At 40.0% G+C, this 18331-nt stretch overlaps 1 protein-coding gene across 2 annotated transcripts in view; it reads right to left on the reverse strand.

Annotated features, from left to right (window-relative positions):
• Window positions 1-18331, reverse strand: part of SMAD1 (SMAD family member 1) — a 78717-nt gene that overhangs the window by 4223 nt on the left and 56163 nt on the right. For both annotated transcript variants that reach the window (XM_007466898.1, XM_007466899.1), the window contains exons 3-6: window positions 14465-14722; window positions 11490-11606; window positions 8166-8387; window positions 1971-2227 (exon numbers count right to left, since the gene is read on the reverse strand). In XM_007466898.1, the coding sequence (XP_007466960.1) occupies window positions 1971-2227; window positions 8166-8387; window positions 11490-11606; window positions 14465-14722 (854 nt within the window). The remainder of the gene's footprint in view (window positions 1-1970; window positions 2228-8165; window positions 8388-11489; window positions 11607-14464; window positions 14723-18331) is intronic.

Below are 18331 nucleotides of genomic sequence, written 5' to 3' on the forward strand. Positions count from 1 at the left end.
TGCATCGGCAGGCGGACTCTCAACCACTGCACCACCAGAGAAGCCCGCAGCCACCCATTTTAAAGATAATGAACGTGGGGATCAGGAAGGAATCCCAGGGCCTTAATCACACACACAGAACTAGAACCTGGATCTCCTGACTCTCAAGAGGTCTTCTTTCCTCCATATCAATAAAAACAACAAACACAAACAATGCTGGCAACTCATTGTCCTCATTTTAAAATTCATTTCAGTCAAAATGCTAAGTCAAAAATTAAACAGTGCACAATAATAATGGATGAGAAAGCTCTTTCTAGTCTCATAGGTACATAGGTAAACCTCTTGAAAAGGTAAAAAAAAAACCTCCTTCAATACTAAAAAGTTCCAGACTCAGCTATAAGAAACTGTTGAATTGTGTTTCAAGAAAACACACTGAAAACCTGCTAATGTGACTCAAAGAAGTAGGGAAAAAATGATATTCAGGGAAAGATATCTTTGACGTAAAGGATGATTAACAAAGTAAGGTTCCAAAGTTACCCTCTGTAATAAATACAGCACAGAACAGGTTTAACAACAAGTTCTGTGAGCTTCTGAAGAGAGGATACGAAAGGTGATTGCCTCGCCCAAATATGTAATTAGTTTTGTTTCTCAGAGTAACAGAGGAGGAAAATCTATCTTTGAGGATTCAGAGCCAAGTCAGTCAGCCACTAGAATAAGTTTCTGACTCATAAATTTAATCAGACATATGAGTTTCTTTTTTCCATTTCGATGGCATCTTAAAACTTTTTATTTCTCAGAGGCAGAAGAGGAGGCAAAAAAGAGATCAATTCTTGTGAACAATGTCTGTAACCTTCACCCTCCTCGAACCTCACAGCACAATCCTAGCACTGAGGCAAGGGCCTTATTAACTCTTGAATATAAGAAAATCGGGGGAAGTGGGGGCTGGGATGTAGTGAGAGAGTAGCCTTGCCATATACACACTACCAAATGTAAAATAGATAGCTAGTGGGAAACAGCTGCATAGCACAGGGAGATCAGCTCGGTGCTTTGTGACCACCTACAGGGGTGGGATAGGTAGGGAGGGAGGGAGGGAGACACAAGAGGGAGGAGATATGGGGATATATGTATATGTATAGCTGATTCACTTTGTTGTATAGCAGAAACTAACACAACATTGTAAAGCAGTTATACTCTAGTAAAGATGTATTAAAAAAAAAGGATGAGTGTCATATGGGACAGGGCCACCCCCAGTGGCACTCATACTAGATCAGTGCATCCCTTGCCCACCCATATGTACCTGAGAATAAATTACTGTTGTTTGGAAAAAAAAAAAAAAGAAAAAAAAAAGAAAATCACAAGCTTTACTGGAACCACTAAAAAACTGACCAATCAAAAATAAATCCCAGTGTGATGAACTTTCACTTTCACACACAAAAAAGAGCACTTGCTTATTGTTGAAACAAAAGTAACAAGTGGCACCATCCTAAAAGTACTAACAAGCATAGCATTAAAAAAAAAGAGGGGTGCGTTTATAGAACTGATCTCTGGGAATTCCCTGGCAGCCCAGGGGTTAGGACTCTGCACTTTCACTGCCGAGGGCGAAGCTTCAACCCCTAGTCAGGGAACTAAGATCCATGAAGCCACGTGGCACAGCCAAAAAATAAAAAGAAAAAGAACTGATCTCATAAGACAACCATGCATTTAAAGCATATACTTTATATATATACATAATAACATATTCTAATAGTATTACAATAGCTAAAATAGTGCTACTTGAATAAGGAAAAGTTATTAAAGCTTGCTACTACTAACATTTAACACAAACACTCCTATATTCCAATGATACTTTCCTCATAGTTGACATCTTTGTTAAAGGTTAAAAATGCCTAGATAATAAGTTGGTGTCTATGGACACATATCAAGAGGATACAGATTTACATATAACGTGGAAGTGCGTTAAACCCTGACCAGAGGAATCAGAGCTCACTTACCTTCACAAAGCTCATGCGAATAGTACACATTTTTGTGAGCTCATAGACTGTCTCGAAGCCATGGTTCACAGACTGTGCCAGTAACTGAGCAAATTCTTGGTTGTTAAAAATTTTCAAACTACACCCACTAGGGATCTTGCAAACAGTAGTGGGATGAAATCCGTGATGGTAGTTGCAGTTCCGACTCTGCACAAAGATACTACTGTCACTGAGGCATTCGGCATATACCTCGCCTCCGACATAATAAAGATGAACTCCTGCAGGGAGACAGAGCATAGAGTGTGGTCATTATCACTTTTCACAGCTGAAAAGCATCCGTGTAGCTTCAGAACGTAAATTTACATGGTTGATTCGATAAACAGACATTCTCCAAGTCTTGCACAATTGATAAAATCTTAGTTAACTGTATTACTTAATACAATGTCCATATGTCAACATGCATGTCTAGAAGGTTGTAGGAAATAACACAATAAAGTCTCTTAAAAATAAGTAACAGAGTGCAGCAATTTCATTTTGAAAAGTATTTAATGCCTATTTGGCCATGGATTGAGAGCAAATTCTCACTTTAAAAACATAGCACAGGGGCTTCCCTGGTGGCACAGTGGTTGGGAGTCCGCCTGCTGATGCAGGGGACATGGGTTCATGCCCTGGTCCGGGAGGATCCCACATGCCGCAGAGCGGCTGGGCCTGTGAGACATGGCCGCTGAGCCTGCGTGTCCGGAGCCTGTGCTCCGCATCGGGAGAGGCCACAGCAGTGGGAGGCCCGTGTACCACAAAAAGAAAAAAAAAGAAAAAAGAAAAAAAAAAAACTAGAAAAAATAATTCATACTGTGTGGAATCTGATCTCACTCAACTATTATCTGCTCCAAACTTCTTCCTGTGAGACCCAGAGTGCCAGGAGTGTAGGAAATCGATCTTATCCAGCCTTTAAAAAAAATGAAAGGGGAAAAAAAACACTCTGCCAAAACCCCACACCATTATAGGCCACCCAGCAAACAGAGTCACATCCCATGTGGCTTTCAGTGACGGACCTTGCAGGTAACTCTGGCAAAGCTTAGTCAATGCTAGAACTATTTATTGTCTCATCCAAAATACTATGTGCTCATATGTGGAATCCAAAAAAAACCAGTACTGATGAACCTAGGGGCAGGGCAGGAATAAAGATGCAGACGTAGAGAACGGACTTGAGCACACAGTGGGGGGAAAGGGAAGCTGGGACAAAGTGAGAGAGTGGCATGGACATATATACACTACCAAATGTAAAATGGATGGCTACTGGGAAGCTGCTGCATGGCACAGGGAGATCAGTTCAGTGCTTTGTGACCACCTAGAGGGGTGGGATAGGGAGAGTGGGAGGGAGACTCAAGAGGGAGGGGATATGGGGATATATGTATACGTATAGCTGATTCACTTTGTTGTACAGCAGAAACTAATACAACAGTGGAAAGCAATTATACTCCCATAAAGATATTAAAGAAAGAAGGGAAAAAAATGCAAGTCGAGCTGCTGGCTGTGTCTACAGGGCTGTCATGATTTGAATGAACTAAAGTATTTTAGAAAAATGAAAAAAAAATACTATGTGCTGTGTTGATATGTATACACAATGGCAAAGACTGCTGTAACAATTAAATAGCCGCTGGAGCAGAAGCCCATTTTTCTGTCTGATGTAGAGAAAACAATTTAAGGGTGTGTGTGTTTGCTACTTTTTTCCTGATTATAAAAATGAAGAATTTTCATGTTAGAAAATTTAGAAAGTAAAGCAAAACATAAAGAAGCAGAAAACATTATCACTCCTTTAGTGGCCCAGAGGCAGTAACTGTGAATACACACATCATATTCGGTCTTGAGTATCATTAAACTTTCTTTGCAAACATTTAACATATCTCCACCATTGAATGACTACAACAATTTATTTAAAGGATTCTCCCATTATTGGACCATTCTGTTGATACTAATTTTCTGCTATGATAACAATGTCATGATGAATGTCTCAGCATAATTTTTGATAACATTGTTAGGAGCAATTCCTGGAAGTTAAGTCATTGGATCGAAGGCTCTTGATTCACTTTGCCGGAGTGCTTGTATCAATATACACTCTCTCCAGCAGCAGATGAGTGCCTTTCTCACTTCACCCGTGCCAGTACTGAGTCTGAGTCTAAAACAACAACAAAATTCCCCTAATTTATAGCTGGGAAACAATATTGTTTTAATTTGCATGTGAGCCTTGATATGCTCTCCTCTGTTTACTAGCCATCTGTGTTTCTCTTATGGATTTACTGTTCATATTTCTTACTTATTTATTCCTCTGGGGTTCTAGTATTTTCATTAGTTTTTTAATGAGCTGCGCATATAGGAAAGATATAAATAATTTGTTTCTTATTTGTTTCCCCGTTAGTCCTTTGTCTTTTCATTTTGTTCACGGTACCGTTTTTCTTTAACCTACAGAAGTTTGAAATCTTTAAGTAGACAAATCTCTTGCAATCTTTCTGTTGCTTTTTATGCTTAGAAAATCTCTGCCACTCTTTTTTTAAAAACATTTTCCAGTCTATCTCATCTTTTTTTTTTTTTTTATTTTATTTAATTTTTGTCTGTGTTGGGTCTTCGCTGTGGCAGGCGGGCTTTTCTCCAGTTGCGGAGAGCGGGGGCCACTCTTCATTGCGGTGCATGGGCTTACTGCGGAGTAGTTATGGCACGCGGACTCAGCCGCTCCGCAGCACATGGGATCCTCCCGGACCAGGGATTGAACCCGTGTCTCCTGCACTGGCAGGCAGACTCCCAACCGCTGCGCCACCAGGGAAGTCCTCTCTGCCACTCTTTTGCCGCTCCGCGGCCCGTGGGATCTTCCCGGAACGGGGCACGAACCCGTGTCCCCTGCATCGGCAGGCGGACTCTCAACCACTGCGCCACCAGGGAAGCCCCTCTCTGCCACTCTTGATCAATATATGTTCTTCTAGCTTTTCAACAGCTTGCCTTAAAAAATAATCCAATTCACTAATCCATTTGCATATGTGGAATGGGGTCAGGGTTTCTACCCCCAGCCTCCCCACAAAGCTAACTTTGTTATTGCAGGACCACTGGAAGACTCTACTAATTTGTTATGCTTCACTTATCATACATTAAATTTTTAAATACAGTATAGTCTGAGTTTACTTTATTGTATTGTTCTATCTACACACCGATTTAATTGTAGTTTCATAATCTTTCATTAATCCTCACCTTGAGAATTTTTTCTTTACTCTCCCATTTAAAAAATTTAGCTATTTTCACTTATTTATCCTTCTGGTTAATATGCAGAATACATCTTCCAACTTTCAAAAACAAAACACTGTGATTCTGACATGGATTGTTTAAACTATGAATTAAATTAGGAAGAATGAATATCCTTAAAATGTTCTCACAATATTAAGCCTTTTCTTTAAGGAACACAGGCTACCTATTTATTATTCAAATTTTCTTTCGCTCTCAGTGAAATTTGGTTTTCTTTACATAATTCTCATGTTGCTGGTTCAGATTACTTATGCATTCTGTTGCTACTGAGAATGTAATTTTCCTCTCCATTATATTTTCTAACTGGTTGATTAAAGAAAACTGATATATAACTTCTAAAAGTAGAGTCGAGGCATCTGGAACAATTTGAAATAACAGCATTCCCAGAATCCTTATTTTCTTCCTAATTGTTAATAGGAATGTTCCAGAGTACAATGGCTTTTTACTACATTGGAGTAATGGTCAACTTTAGAATATAATGAAAACTATGTCCCTCTGTTCCAAATGTATGCAAAATTGTGTTTATATACAATTTCAGGGGTTTACAGACCACAGAAAGATACCCATACGATATGAACCTGAGTTCTGACAATTCATCATTAGATTGTAGTTTAGGCTTATTTTTTTCCTTAAGCATACTAAGGAATTATCTATCAGTTCCTGTTTTAAGAGTTGTTGTTTTTGTTTCCAGGATTCAATGTTAAACTTCATCTCAAATGTCTTTTAAGCACCTATTGAATAACCTTTTAATTTGTTCTAAATTTCATAGTAGGTCATTTAGAAAAACTTTTACTCTGGAAATAATTTCAAAACTTACAGAAATAGAACAAACAACAAAGAAAAACAGAACAAAGAACACCCACACAACCATTCTCCAGATTCACCTGTTGGGACAGTGCACTCCATATGCTTTACCATGGGTACCTCTGTCCTCTCTATTCTTCCACACACACCCTCATACACACACACATAGGTACATACATGTATACATTCGGACACAGGATTGTTTTAGGTGGATAGATATCTCTATCTATAAACATAAGATACATATATAATTTCTTCCTGAACCATTCCATCATGATCCTTTACCTCTACGTACTTAAGTGTGTATTTCCTAAGAATAGGGGTTTTCTCTTACAAACCACAGCATAATCAGCAATGCTACTGCATTTAACACTGATGTAATACTTCTATCTTATCTACCACTCATATTCTAATTCTGTCTGCTGACCCCAATAATGCTCTTTGTAGTATTTTTCCCCTGTCTGCTGCAGGATCATGTCCAGGGGCAGATTATTACATAGAGCTGTCATGTTTCTTTAGCCGTTTTAATGTGGAACATTCTCACACCTTTGTCTTTCGACATCAGTATTTTGGAAGAATACAGTCCCTTCTCACCCTTTGTGTCTGGGATCTGTCTGAAGGCACCCTGAGATTCGATTCAGATCTGCATGCTCAGCTGGATTTCTGTGTAGGTGACGTTACTCCCTCCTCAGAGCACCACAGCTGGAGGTTCACGACCTCGATCTGCCTCTCACTGGCGATGATAATTCTCATCGCCTAGTCAAGATGTTGTCCAATTTCTCCACTAAACAGTTACTGATTTTTATTCTCCCATGTCAGTAATAGGCAGCCTGGGAGGAGATACTTGAAGACCATGAAAATATCCTGATTCTCATAAAAAATTCTCTCTATATTTAGCATCACTGACTATTCTTGCCTGATGGCTGCAAAATGGGGACTTTCTAACTCCACCAACTCACTCTGCATTTACCAGTCAGCCTTCCCCATTCATTTATCTATCTATTATCGGCATGGACTTACGAGTTACTATGGTTTTCCAGTGGTTTAAAACTCACTACTGTATTTAATTATTTTGGTGCTCGAACTATCCCAGAGTTGGCCAGTGGAAGCCCCTCCAAGTTGGCTCCTGGGAAATGCCTCCATCATGTGCATAAGTATTTGTTTACTTTCGGACATAACAGAATGTTTCAGCGTCTACGTGTCCCAGCCTTGGAGTCAGCCCTTTCTCCAAAAGCCCTGGTTCCTCTTAGCAGCCATGGAGTTAAGAGATGATGGTCTGAGCACTGTATGTGCTTATTACTACTGGGTATCTTTGCCTCTTGGCCCTCTCAGCAGACAGATCAGAAACTATATGCATGCAGAGACACATCCACATATGCCTTCATACACGTGCATACATACACGTGTACAGGAGTACATAAACATGCATATACACATTATTAAAATCACGATCTCACACTGATACCTCCACAGGGTTTATTTTTTACCCTCCTCCACACCTGTATGTCTCTTCTTATTCCACAGTGAAAACCCAGGTTTCCCCCAACAACCACACATTTAGTCACTTGCTTAATATTATAATACATCTTAAAATTTCATAACTGTCTCCTTCATACTGCCACTAAATAATCAAGTCTATTAGAAAGAGTTCAGGATTTGTTTGCAGTCGCTCTACCTTACCTGGCTCAGGCTGAGGTTCTACAGCCAAATACTGTATATTCATAAGTTATTTTGAATTAGTTCTTTTTTTTTTTTCCCCAGTGGGTCATGGTATTCATTTGAAATACATTCGGTTTACTTGTTTTCATTTGCTTTTTTGCTTTTAGTTTTAGGTTGTAAGGAATTTTTTTAACAGCTATTTCATTCTCTGGCAAAACACGTGATAGAATGGTGTCCCCAGATAGCAAATCACTATTCCAGCTATAACTATTATGAGTCAGGAGACCGCAAAAATTGCTGATTGGAAAATGAAGAACTTCCTGATAATACAAATTGAAAAAATATTTATAAACCGTACCGGCAAGTGTGTATCATCTGGTACTGACTCCAGGAACGACTGGTGAGTTCTGGGGGAAGAGGGACACGACAGACAAACATGTGAGAGAGGTTCCAGTGAAAACTCACCTTTCCCGATATGTCGCCTCGTGTTTTCGATAGTGGAATTCCGGTTGACGTTGGAGAGCAGCCCAAGGCAGAAACGGTTCTTGTTGTTGGAAGGATCGGTGAAACCATCCACCAGCACGCTCGTGGAGGAGGCATGGAAAGCTTCGCCCACACGATTATTGAGCTCGTAGTAGACAATAGAGCACCAGTGTTTTGGTTCCTCGTAAGCAACTGCTTGAACATCTTTAAGAAAGAAAAGCTTAGAGTCAACCACGGTGAGTGCCCTGGGCTCTCAAAAACTGAAACTGTGTGGTGAAGTTGGCTCAGGGTCGTGGAATGAAGATGTGAAAAAGCCACTGCTATGATAATGTATAGAGTTTATCTCTGATGTCAGAAGCAGGTACTCCTTGCTAAGTGCGACATTCACCTTTCATTGGAAGATATTTTCTCCAACGGCTATCAGATAACCAAGACACTGGCTAAGCAAGCACACGAGCAGCATGTGCTGAATGCTCTGTAATTCACCAAAATGGAAATGACCCCACCACTGACCCTGGCTCACCATCTAAAGAAACGCAACAAGTGGCAAGTGAAAAAACAAGTGAAGAGAGAACAATAGAGGACAGGAAATGTGCCAAAGGTGCTGGCACAAAGAGGAATTACTTTGGACAACGCCTCAGTATGCCGACACTTTTTCAAAGCAATGAAAATCAGTTTCTAATTATTGATAAGAAGTTACCTTACTTCACATTCGGTTGCCAATAACTCTCACAGCTACAGCTTTGCTCCAGTCCTCAAGCTCAGGAAGAAATCCTGCCAGCTGGCCATTCTTACAGGATGAATCATATCTCTCTCATCCAGATTTCATGCTAACTTCCTTATATTTGCTTTAAGTCATGCAGAGCAGGTGTGTTTTGTCTCTCCATTCCCAGAATGGGCCAACAATGGAAATTACCCAGCTTTACTGACAGGATGCAGCTTGTTAAGTCAAATCTCTTAAGACTAACAAATCTCCAAACAGAACATGCTTCTAAACATTTGCAACTAAAAAGTTCTAAAGATAAGTTCCTTCTGTAGTAAAACCTCTTATACCACTGCTTTAGCAATTCCAGGAATACAAACCATATATATCTAGTATGCCAATATGTAATGATCTGAGGTTTATGAAGACTTGAGTGTACAATCTTAAAAAAAAAAAAAAAAAAAGAGAAAATCCACATTGGAAGCATGAACTCTAATTGTTAAGGGAGAATGACCTCTGCGTTCTTAACATCAACCTCCACGAATATTAAAATGAGCTTTACTGTAGAATTCGGTAAAGAAAATAAGGAAAATGATCATTAAGAAAATCCACACATACAGTAACTGCTTTATACACTTAAGAAGGTAAGCTGAACACAAACATACACCATCTTCCCTGTTTGCTAAGTGTTATCCCATGTCAATAAGCTGTATTTCAAAGAGTAACGTTTTAGTGATTTACAGGTGCCAAATCTTAAAGAAGACTGCAACATCATTAAGAGAAGGCTTTTTTTCCGGCTGTGCCGCACGGCAGGCGGAACTTCCCCGACCACGGATCAAACGCGCACCCCCTGCATTGGAAGCTCGGAGTCTTAAGCACTGGACCATCAGGGAAGTCTAAGAGAGGGCTCTAATCAGCTATCAGGATTGCTCACAGGTCTATTCATCCAGGTTGGAGGCTGACAATTTTTTTTCTGTAACAGGCTAGAAAGGTCTTGGGGGACACATGGTCTCTATGGCCCCTATTCAACTGTGCCCTAGCTGTGCAAAAGCAGCCACAGATAATATGTGACGAATGAACACAGCTGTGTCCCAATAAAGCTTTATTTACAAAAACAGGGAGCAGGCTGAAGTGGCCTGTGGGCTGCAGTCTGCTGACCCCTGCTCCAGGAAAACCACCAAAGTATAACAACCACAAGGCCAATAGCCCGTCCCATGAAAATATTAAGTGTAAACTTATTCTAATGGGGAAAGAATTTAAAGGAAAAATTTTAAAGCAAACTGAAGGTCTATTTCCTGAAATCAGACATTTTGGGCTTAGCCACCATGGCTGCAGGTCCACAGGCTTACAACTGTTTCACAGTGCTGTGCCCATTCTCTCCTGCTATTCTGTTCCCCAAATACACATTCCAAGGATGTGTGAGACAGGAGTTATTTTCCCCAACCAAAATCTTTGTCAACTCATAATTTTATGTTTGAGAGTATATTCTAGAGATTATCAAAATATGCAGCTAATAAAAAAGATGACAGACATAGCCAATAAAAAAGATATAAGAAATGTTTACATATTTAAAAGGTGTAAATTCCAATTTATTACACTGCACACTGAAGGAAGGTTCTTTGAGTTCATCCACAACTTTTAAGAAGTTAAAAAATATCAGCACCTCTGATAAGGCCCGAGGTATCTCCAGACCTTCACTTAAAAAGTGATAGGAATGAGATAAGACATACCTAGTAATGAAATGGCATTTTAACTTCAATTTGCATTAAATGAATACAAATTGAACGATCCATCTCTGCCGCTGTTGAGCGGGCCAGCGAGGCACTTTCCTCCAGGGGAGGTTACCTGGGGACAGTTTCACTCAATGTGTGGTCATGACTTCTTAACAGATGCTCAGGGATTCTCCCAATGCTTATTTACCCGAGTTCCCTGCTCGCTTAAGCCTCTGCAGACCTGGCAGAATGATGGCATCCTCCTCTCAGACACTGCCAGGGATCACAAAGACCCACCCTCTACTAGAGAGGAAAAGAAGTCAGCTCCTCAGGGTAAGAAAAGGAAAAACATATGCCTCCCATCCCGTCTTGTAACAAGGTAAGAAACAACTAAATAGAGCAAGAAGGGAACAAAAGCTATTAGTTGTTTCATCTATACATAGATGAGGCCTGGAAAATAGATGGGGCTTATGAATATCTATTCCAACGACCAAAGAACCTTTTGGAAAGCCTTGTTATATGAACTTTAAATTCTGGAAATCACCAGTGAAAACTCTAGTTTTACGTTCTGTTTTCTCCCTCAACATCCTTTGTCTTTCACATAAAAATACTCTTATCACCAATTCAAAAGTATTGAGTACTGAAGTTATAAACAGATGACTGCACAATTGTATCTAGGCCTTCATTAGTTAAATCAGTGTGCCTGTTCTTCATATAAAAGGCTTATCTGTAATCCAAAGAGGTCTTTCTATCGAGCTTCTCTTACTATAAGTGCTCTATCTTTTTCAAATAGCTATCTTTTTAAAGACTAATAAAAATCTGTGAGAGAAAGCAACACTTGGACAGATAAACTTCAGACTCTGAAAGGGAATAAGCAGCAATTCATTTTACCTCCTCTGCTGATTTCTGAGGGCAGTGAAGGTGCCATCATATTTGTGTCCATGGGCTGAGAGCCATCCTGGGTTATGGGATCTTCAGGAGGCAGATAAGCAGGTGGAGGTGTATCGGCTACAAAATTTGAAAAGAAGCTTTAGTAAACACACACGCTTAAAACATATATTCTCTTCGGTGCCGAAATTCTTAAGAGATTAAGTTGCCATTTCAACCTCCCCATCGGAAGATTAGACGCTACAGGCGCTGGACTTGGTGTACACTTTTTGAAAATTACTACCATCTTATGCAATAAATAATCTTATACAATTGTAGTGAAGATTCAGTGGGACGAAAGCACCATATGCCAGTTCTAGAAGTTGTCTGCCTACCGAGGATCATGCCATTTTAAAACAATCAGAAGGGCATTTAAACATGCTTTCACCCAACCCACTTTAAAAGGGCCTCTGCATTTCATCATTTCCCTGGTGGACGGAAAACCTTCGAAAGCTATGCAGGACTTCTTAAGAAAAGGAGCTTCAGGTTCTCTTGCATTAAATCTATGGGCTCTTAGGGATTTACCAACTGAGTTTCATTACAGCCAACTTACTGTCTCCAACTGTGAATTTCCCATGACTTCAAGAATGTGCTAGGACTACCTTCTCCCTACCAACTTAAATATATAACAGATTCACTTTGCTGTACACCTGAAACTAACACAATGTTGTAAATAAACTATACCCCAATAAAAATTTTTAAAAAATCTTCTGTACCCATATTAAAAAAAAACAATAACCACAAGTTTCAAAATCCCTAGTAGCAGAATAATAGGAAAGAAATCAGTTTGTCACAACTATCTTCTATTTCAGAATTTGCATACATGTTTCTCCTGGAAAGCTCACAGCTAACTGGCAAATAACAGGCAAACTGTGTGATTTTTGAAACAAAGAACATTAACGCAAAGTCTTGTGCTTTCTTAAATAAGGATTTCCCACAAACAATCCTTTGTGATGGAAAAACAAGTTCCTCATGGGCTATGGTGAGCTCACCTCATACCACTTAGCACATACAACAGAGCAGGGAACAAAGCTTCACCTCAAAGAACCACCAATAGCTTGGATAGGGACTCTAGACCGCTCAGGGCAACCATCAAATAGAAAAAGCGAACACTACTCTTTCAGAGTTTCTCAAGAGATTTCCCAGACTGACCTTCCAGCTGAATCACAACCTGGCCACTTCCACCGTCCAGGTGCTAACAAGCCAGGCCTCAGAGCACAAAGACAGGACTATGGGGACCTGATCTGGATGTATTTTCCACCCTTTCTCCAGCTTTTTAAAATTCAGCTTCTTCCCTGCAGCTGTAACACTGCCTCTGCTTTACTTCCAGCCAGGAATGAAGACAAAGAGCCTCCTTTGAGACCAAATCCAATACCATTTCTGCAAACAAGCTGGTGAAAACTTCATCAACGACTTAAGGCATTAGCGTCCCTGGGAGGCACCAGATACTCTGGGTGATGCTCTGCTCTCCCCACAAGGTCCTCCTCTCACCCCTTCAGCTTTCTCTGCTCCATATTTCCTCTACTTGGCCTGTGCCTTAATCCCTGACAGCTGGGGACAAGGTGTAAATTCAAGCAATAATCTTCAGTTTTTTCACTCTTGGGCCCACCCTGGGTCTGCCACTGCTCCACAGCCTTCCGAAACAATCTCCTTGCCACTAACCTGTTCCTCAAACCCAGCGGGTCCAGGAGGGAGTGCAGTGGATAGCAGATTACCAGATGATACTAGTTTGATTTTGAAACAAGTCTATCCCTCACCCTCATCTTAAACCGTTTTCGACTGAAAAACAAACAGTGCAGGGGCTTGCCTGGTGGCGCAGTGGGTGAGAGTCTGCCTGCCGATGCAGGGGACACGGGTTCGTGCCCCGGTCCGGGAAGACCCCACATGCCGCAGAGCGGCTGGGCCCGTGAGCCATGGCCGCTGAGCCTGCGCGTCCGGAGCCTGTGCTCCGCAACGGGAGAGGCCACAACAGAGAGGGGCCTGCGTTACCGCAAAAAAAAAAAAAAAAAAAAAAAAAAGTGCAAAATAATAGGCTAAAAATGTAAAAAAGCAATAAATAAATAAATAAAAGATAGGAATATCAAGTGTGGACCACTTTTCAATTTTTGAGGACACACCAGCTCTGCTGTCGAATTCAAATCTGCCCAAAAACATGCTCGCCCACTCATTTTCCCTTCCTGCAATGTTAATAGATGTCAAGTGTATCTTTGCTTGGCGTATCCTTTGTGAGGTCTGCTAGCGAGAAATTGGGCACTAATCATTTTTTGAGGTGCTCGCTTATGAACCTATAACTCGAAAAATATAATGTCCTAATGAATCATTTAATCTGACAAACATTACACCACCAGAGAAGTCTAAAAATGAAGGATAATGGTTTTTTTTGTCTTTGTTAAACAAGCAGATGGTTTCCAGTACTCCTGATGCAAGTCTTTTGTTGTTAAAGTATATGTTTCTTGGGATTACATCACCACTTAAACGAATTTAATTAAGTTGTGTGGTGGGGTGTGATCCCCCAGGAAATATCTTTTCTGAGGCTGCACTTACGACAGGGATTTTTCCTTGCATGGGAACAGCAAATGTGTGCAGCATGCTATTTTTTTCCTCTTTCTTTTATCAAGCGCAAAGGCTGGAACAACTATGCCACTCCCAGAAGGATGCAGCTGTTTTAAAACCTTTTAAAAATCAAAAATGAAAATGTATTCAAGCACCTGTGCCAGACAAATAAAACACTGGCTTACTTGGCTAGAAGTCCCCTTTCATTCAAAGGTGCATCCTGAGTACTAGAGGCGCAGTGCCACGTACCAGGGCTGGAAAGCTCTCTCCATTCCAGGGAACCCAGCTTCACCTTAACACTGTGATGACAATTTGACCACAGAACATCACTGTTCTGTGGTCAAATCTGATCTGACCACAGAACATCACTGAACACTGCAACCTACCTGGCATCTGAAAGGGGCTTCCTGGGTCTGAGCTGGTTGGAGAGTGAGGGTAGGTGCTACTGCTGCTCCCAGGAGAGTTTGGGTAACTGCTATTGGGAGAATGAGGAAACGGATGGCTGCTGGGTTGCTGGAAAGAATCCGGGAAAGTGGCGTTGAGTGGCATGTGAGGCTCATTTTGTCCTAAGTTCCGGAACTGAGCTAAGAGGCTGTGCTGAGGATTATATTCACTGTGTCTTGGAACCAGTACTGGAGGAAGAACTGGAAAAAGGGAAAGAAAAGAAAAGCGGGACAAAAATGAGAATGATGAAAATCGTTAATAACGTCACAATAAAGTTGAAACATAATCTGTAAGTAACAACAAATCATTCGAACACTGTCATGCTGCCAACTCAAAAGCACCATTCAAATGAAAAGACATTTTTCACTCAGGAATAAATGCAGTAAAAACTACAGTCTCCTTAGAATCACTGATGGCCTATGCCTGAGACCTGCAGCATTGACAAACTACCCTAGGAAAGTCTGCAAAATACATTCTTTTAGGTTAAAAATGTTAAGGTTCCCTTATCCTTAATTTTTTCATTCACTAAAAACCAAAGCACAACTAGGAACATATATCGCCACTGACAATTCCAGTTTACATCCCTGGCTGATAAGATTTCACATTTAAGAGTTAATAGTATTTATTGAATGCTATGAGTTATTCACCACAAATGCTTTAAATGGACACATTAACTCACTCTAAACCAAAGGAAGTGTAGTAAATAAAGTTGAGAGGGTAAATACAATGAGCTGTATAAAATCCAAATGCCAATGAAGACAGTTAATTAGATAAAATATGATTTTTTGCGGGACAGACTTTATGTTGTGTACTAGCAGTCATACTTTAATGAACATTTTTCCTCTAAGGATCTTAATGTATTTACCCACTTCTCAGTAGTCCTTATCACTACCTGATAGGCAAAGGAAGAAACAGGTCATACAATCCACATTTTGCTAACTGAATGAATACTCAAGGTACAAAGGCCAAAAAACATACACACCAGTAGAGGAGGAAATAAAACAACTTAAGCCATTCCTAAAAGCTCCATATGTTAGGAACCTAAGGAGTTAATAATTAGCATGGTCCTCAACCTCCAGAAACCTCCAGAGGCAAAGCCACTACAAAGGCAATGATAAAGGGAAGGGCAGGCTGGCTTCCAGAGCCCTAACTGGGGTTAGAAGCTTCTTGCCAGGGTCACCAGATGGCTCCTCCCCATAATAAAGGTCCTTGGAATCCCTACTGCTCTTGTGGCCTTGGCTGGAAGGAGAAAAACAACCCATCTGGTAAACTACATGGGAGGAAAGAGGAGATTTAAAATCTGTTATTGTTGTTGGGAGTTAGGCCTCAGAATACATTTTCCCAAAGAAACCATATTTAGTGGCATTAGGAATTAAGTAGATTTTTGAGGGCTTTCCAGGGAATCTATCCATGACTGATACCATTTCTACAGGAAAAAGTACTCTTAATGCCTGGATTATCACTAATTTATGAGCTGAAAATTATTTAAGAAAAAAAAAAAAAAAAGGTTTTGAAGGTATTAAAAGTTCTCATGTGCTATATCGTAAATTTCTCCGTAATCCTGTAGCAATAAGATTTGCTGATTCCCCTACTATTTGATCCCTTAGAAACAAATCTTTTTAGTAGAATAAATGTATTTCCTTTTTCACACAGTGATGGAATCTGTCCAAATCATCAAAAGCATGATTCCTACCTATAGCGGAAAAAGAATAAATACATATATATATCAGTTACTTTGTTGTATGCCTGAAACTAACCCAACGTTGTAAATCAATTACACTCCAAAACACCCAACGGCCCACCCCCTCAAAAAACCCAAGAAGGAAAACAGTGGGGGGAAGGGAAAAGAAGGCCTAATTCCTCCTACCTTTCAGTAGTCATTTGAAATGTAAACCACTTTGTTTTGTTGTTGACAAAGTTCCCAACTGTCACAAAGGCTCCCCCAACACCAAGGGAAATCTATATTCCAAAATAAACTCTCTGAAACAGTGCAATATCTTTAAATTACCTATGCAATCAAACACTTTTCTTTTTCTTTCAACTGTTGCAGCTTGAATTACCGCTTCCCAGCTTGCCTTTTATGGTCATCTAGCTACAGCCTCCATTCTGATCCATACCTTTAAAAGGTGGAAAATACTGGCTTCTAAACCCCTCCTGCCAACTACAGCACCAGACAGCAACTTAAAACAATTCTCCATCTCTCTTCTCTCTCCCTTCCTCTCTCCCACCCACACCCCCTTACTGGAGCCCCTGTTTTAGCGACTCTTACTGCCTAACCGAGTTTTAGAACTGGGAATTTACTTCTTCCCACTGCTTGCAGATGACAGTGGCGGCAGAAGGCAATGTATTTCTGTACCTCCAGCTGATACTACGCACACACGTGTTCCTGTGTAACTTGCGTGGTGTGCAGTGGTCTGGCTCTAAAGCACCGGGCTGCCCTTAGTGTACACCACAGGTGAGCTCAATCAGCTTTTGTACATGACCTGGGATGTGAGCCACCAACTACAACGAAGCAGCACTCTATAGATGAACTTGACGAGCTCGATACCCTTTTCTCACCTCTGATTATTAAGATGAGATGATTTTGCTGCTGCTGATATAGGTACAGGTATATTTTAATGAACTTAAAAAAGGTATTGAGGTATCACACAACTATAATAAAATGCAGAAATCTTCGTATAAACGAAATCGTATATACTCTTGTGTCTGGCTTCTTAAGTTCAACATTATGTCTGTATGATTGATTCATCCAATGTATGTAGCATCTCATCATATGTATATATTACAATTTATTTATCAGTCAGCCCATCTAACCTCCTCAGAGGATAATCAATTTCATTTTTTTTTCTGTTTTATCCTTTCTGTGTTTCTTCTTGAAGAAATTAAGCAGATAAATGTTTGCTTTCTTATTTCACCTTTATTACTAAAAGGAAAGGCAGCCTCCTATACAGCCTTTGCACTTAGCTTTTACAACTATATCTTAGGATTAACTTCATATTAGTTGGTAGAGACTGACCTTATTTGTTTTACAGCTAATAGCACCATAGTTTATTCAACCAGTCTCCAATGTCTGGGCATTTAGGTAGCTTACAATATTCTACCATTACATACTATATTGCAATGAATAACTCCAGGCATATATTGCAGTATTGTTAAAGGTGTATCTTCAGGGTAAATGCCTAGAAGTGGAAATACTAGGTGAAAGGGTAAATGCGGGTATAATTTTGTTATCGTCAAGTATCCCTACATAGGGGTTGTACCATTTTGCATTGCTACCAGCGACAAATGAGAGTGACTTTTCCCTCAAAGCCTCCTGAACAGACTATGCTGACAGGTTTTTAAATAAAATTTTTTTGATAATCTGATGGGTGGAATATGGTAGGTATTGTGGTGCAATTCTAATTTATATTTCTATTATGGTGAAAGGTGATCATCTTTTCATGTATTTCAGAAGATGTATTTTTATCTTTTTTTGGTGAATTGCCTGCTTGTGCCTTTTTCCCATTTTTCATCTTCCCATTTTTCTTTATATATATATATATATATATGATATTAGCCCATGATATATTACGTTACAAATATCACAATCTGTCAATTTGTCTTTTGGCTCTGCTTATGTGCAAATTTATTTTTTGGTAGTCAAATTTATCAATGTTTTCTTTTATTGCATATGGATTTTGAGTGTTAAAAAGCCTTCTTCTACACCCAGACTGTAAGGAGGAATTCATCCATGCATTCTTCCAGTGCATATAAAGTTTCATATTTTACTTAAATCTCTGATCCTTTTGGAGTTCAGTTTACTTATAGTA

Source organism: Lipotes vexillifer, unplaced genomic scaffold (assembly GCF_000442215.2).
Source record: "Lipotes vexillifer unplaced genomic scaffold, Lipotes_vexillifer_v1.1 scaffold730, whole genome shotgun sequence".
Classification (NCBI taxonomy): Eukaryota; Metazoa; Chordata; class Mammalia; order Artiodactyla; family Lipotidae; genus Lipotes; species Lipotes vexillifer.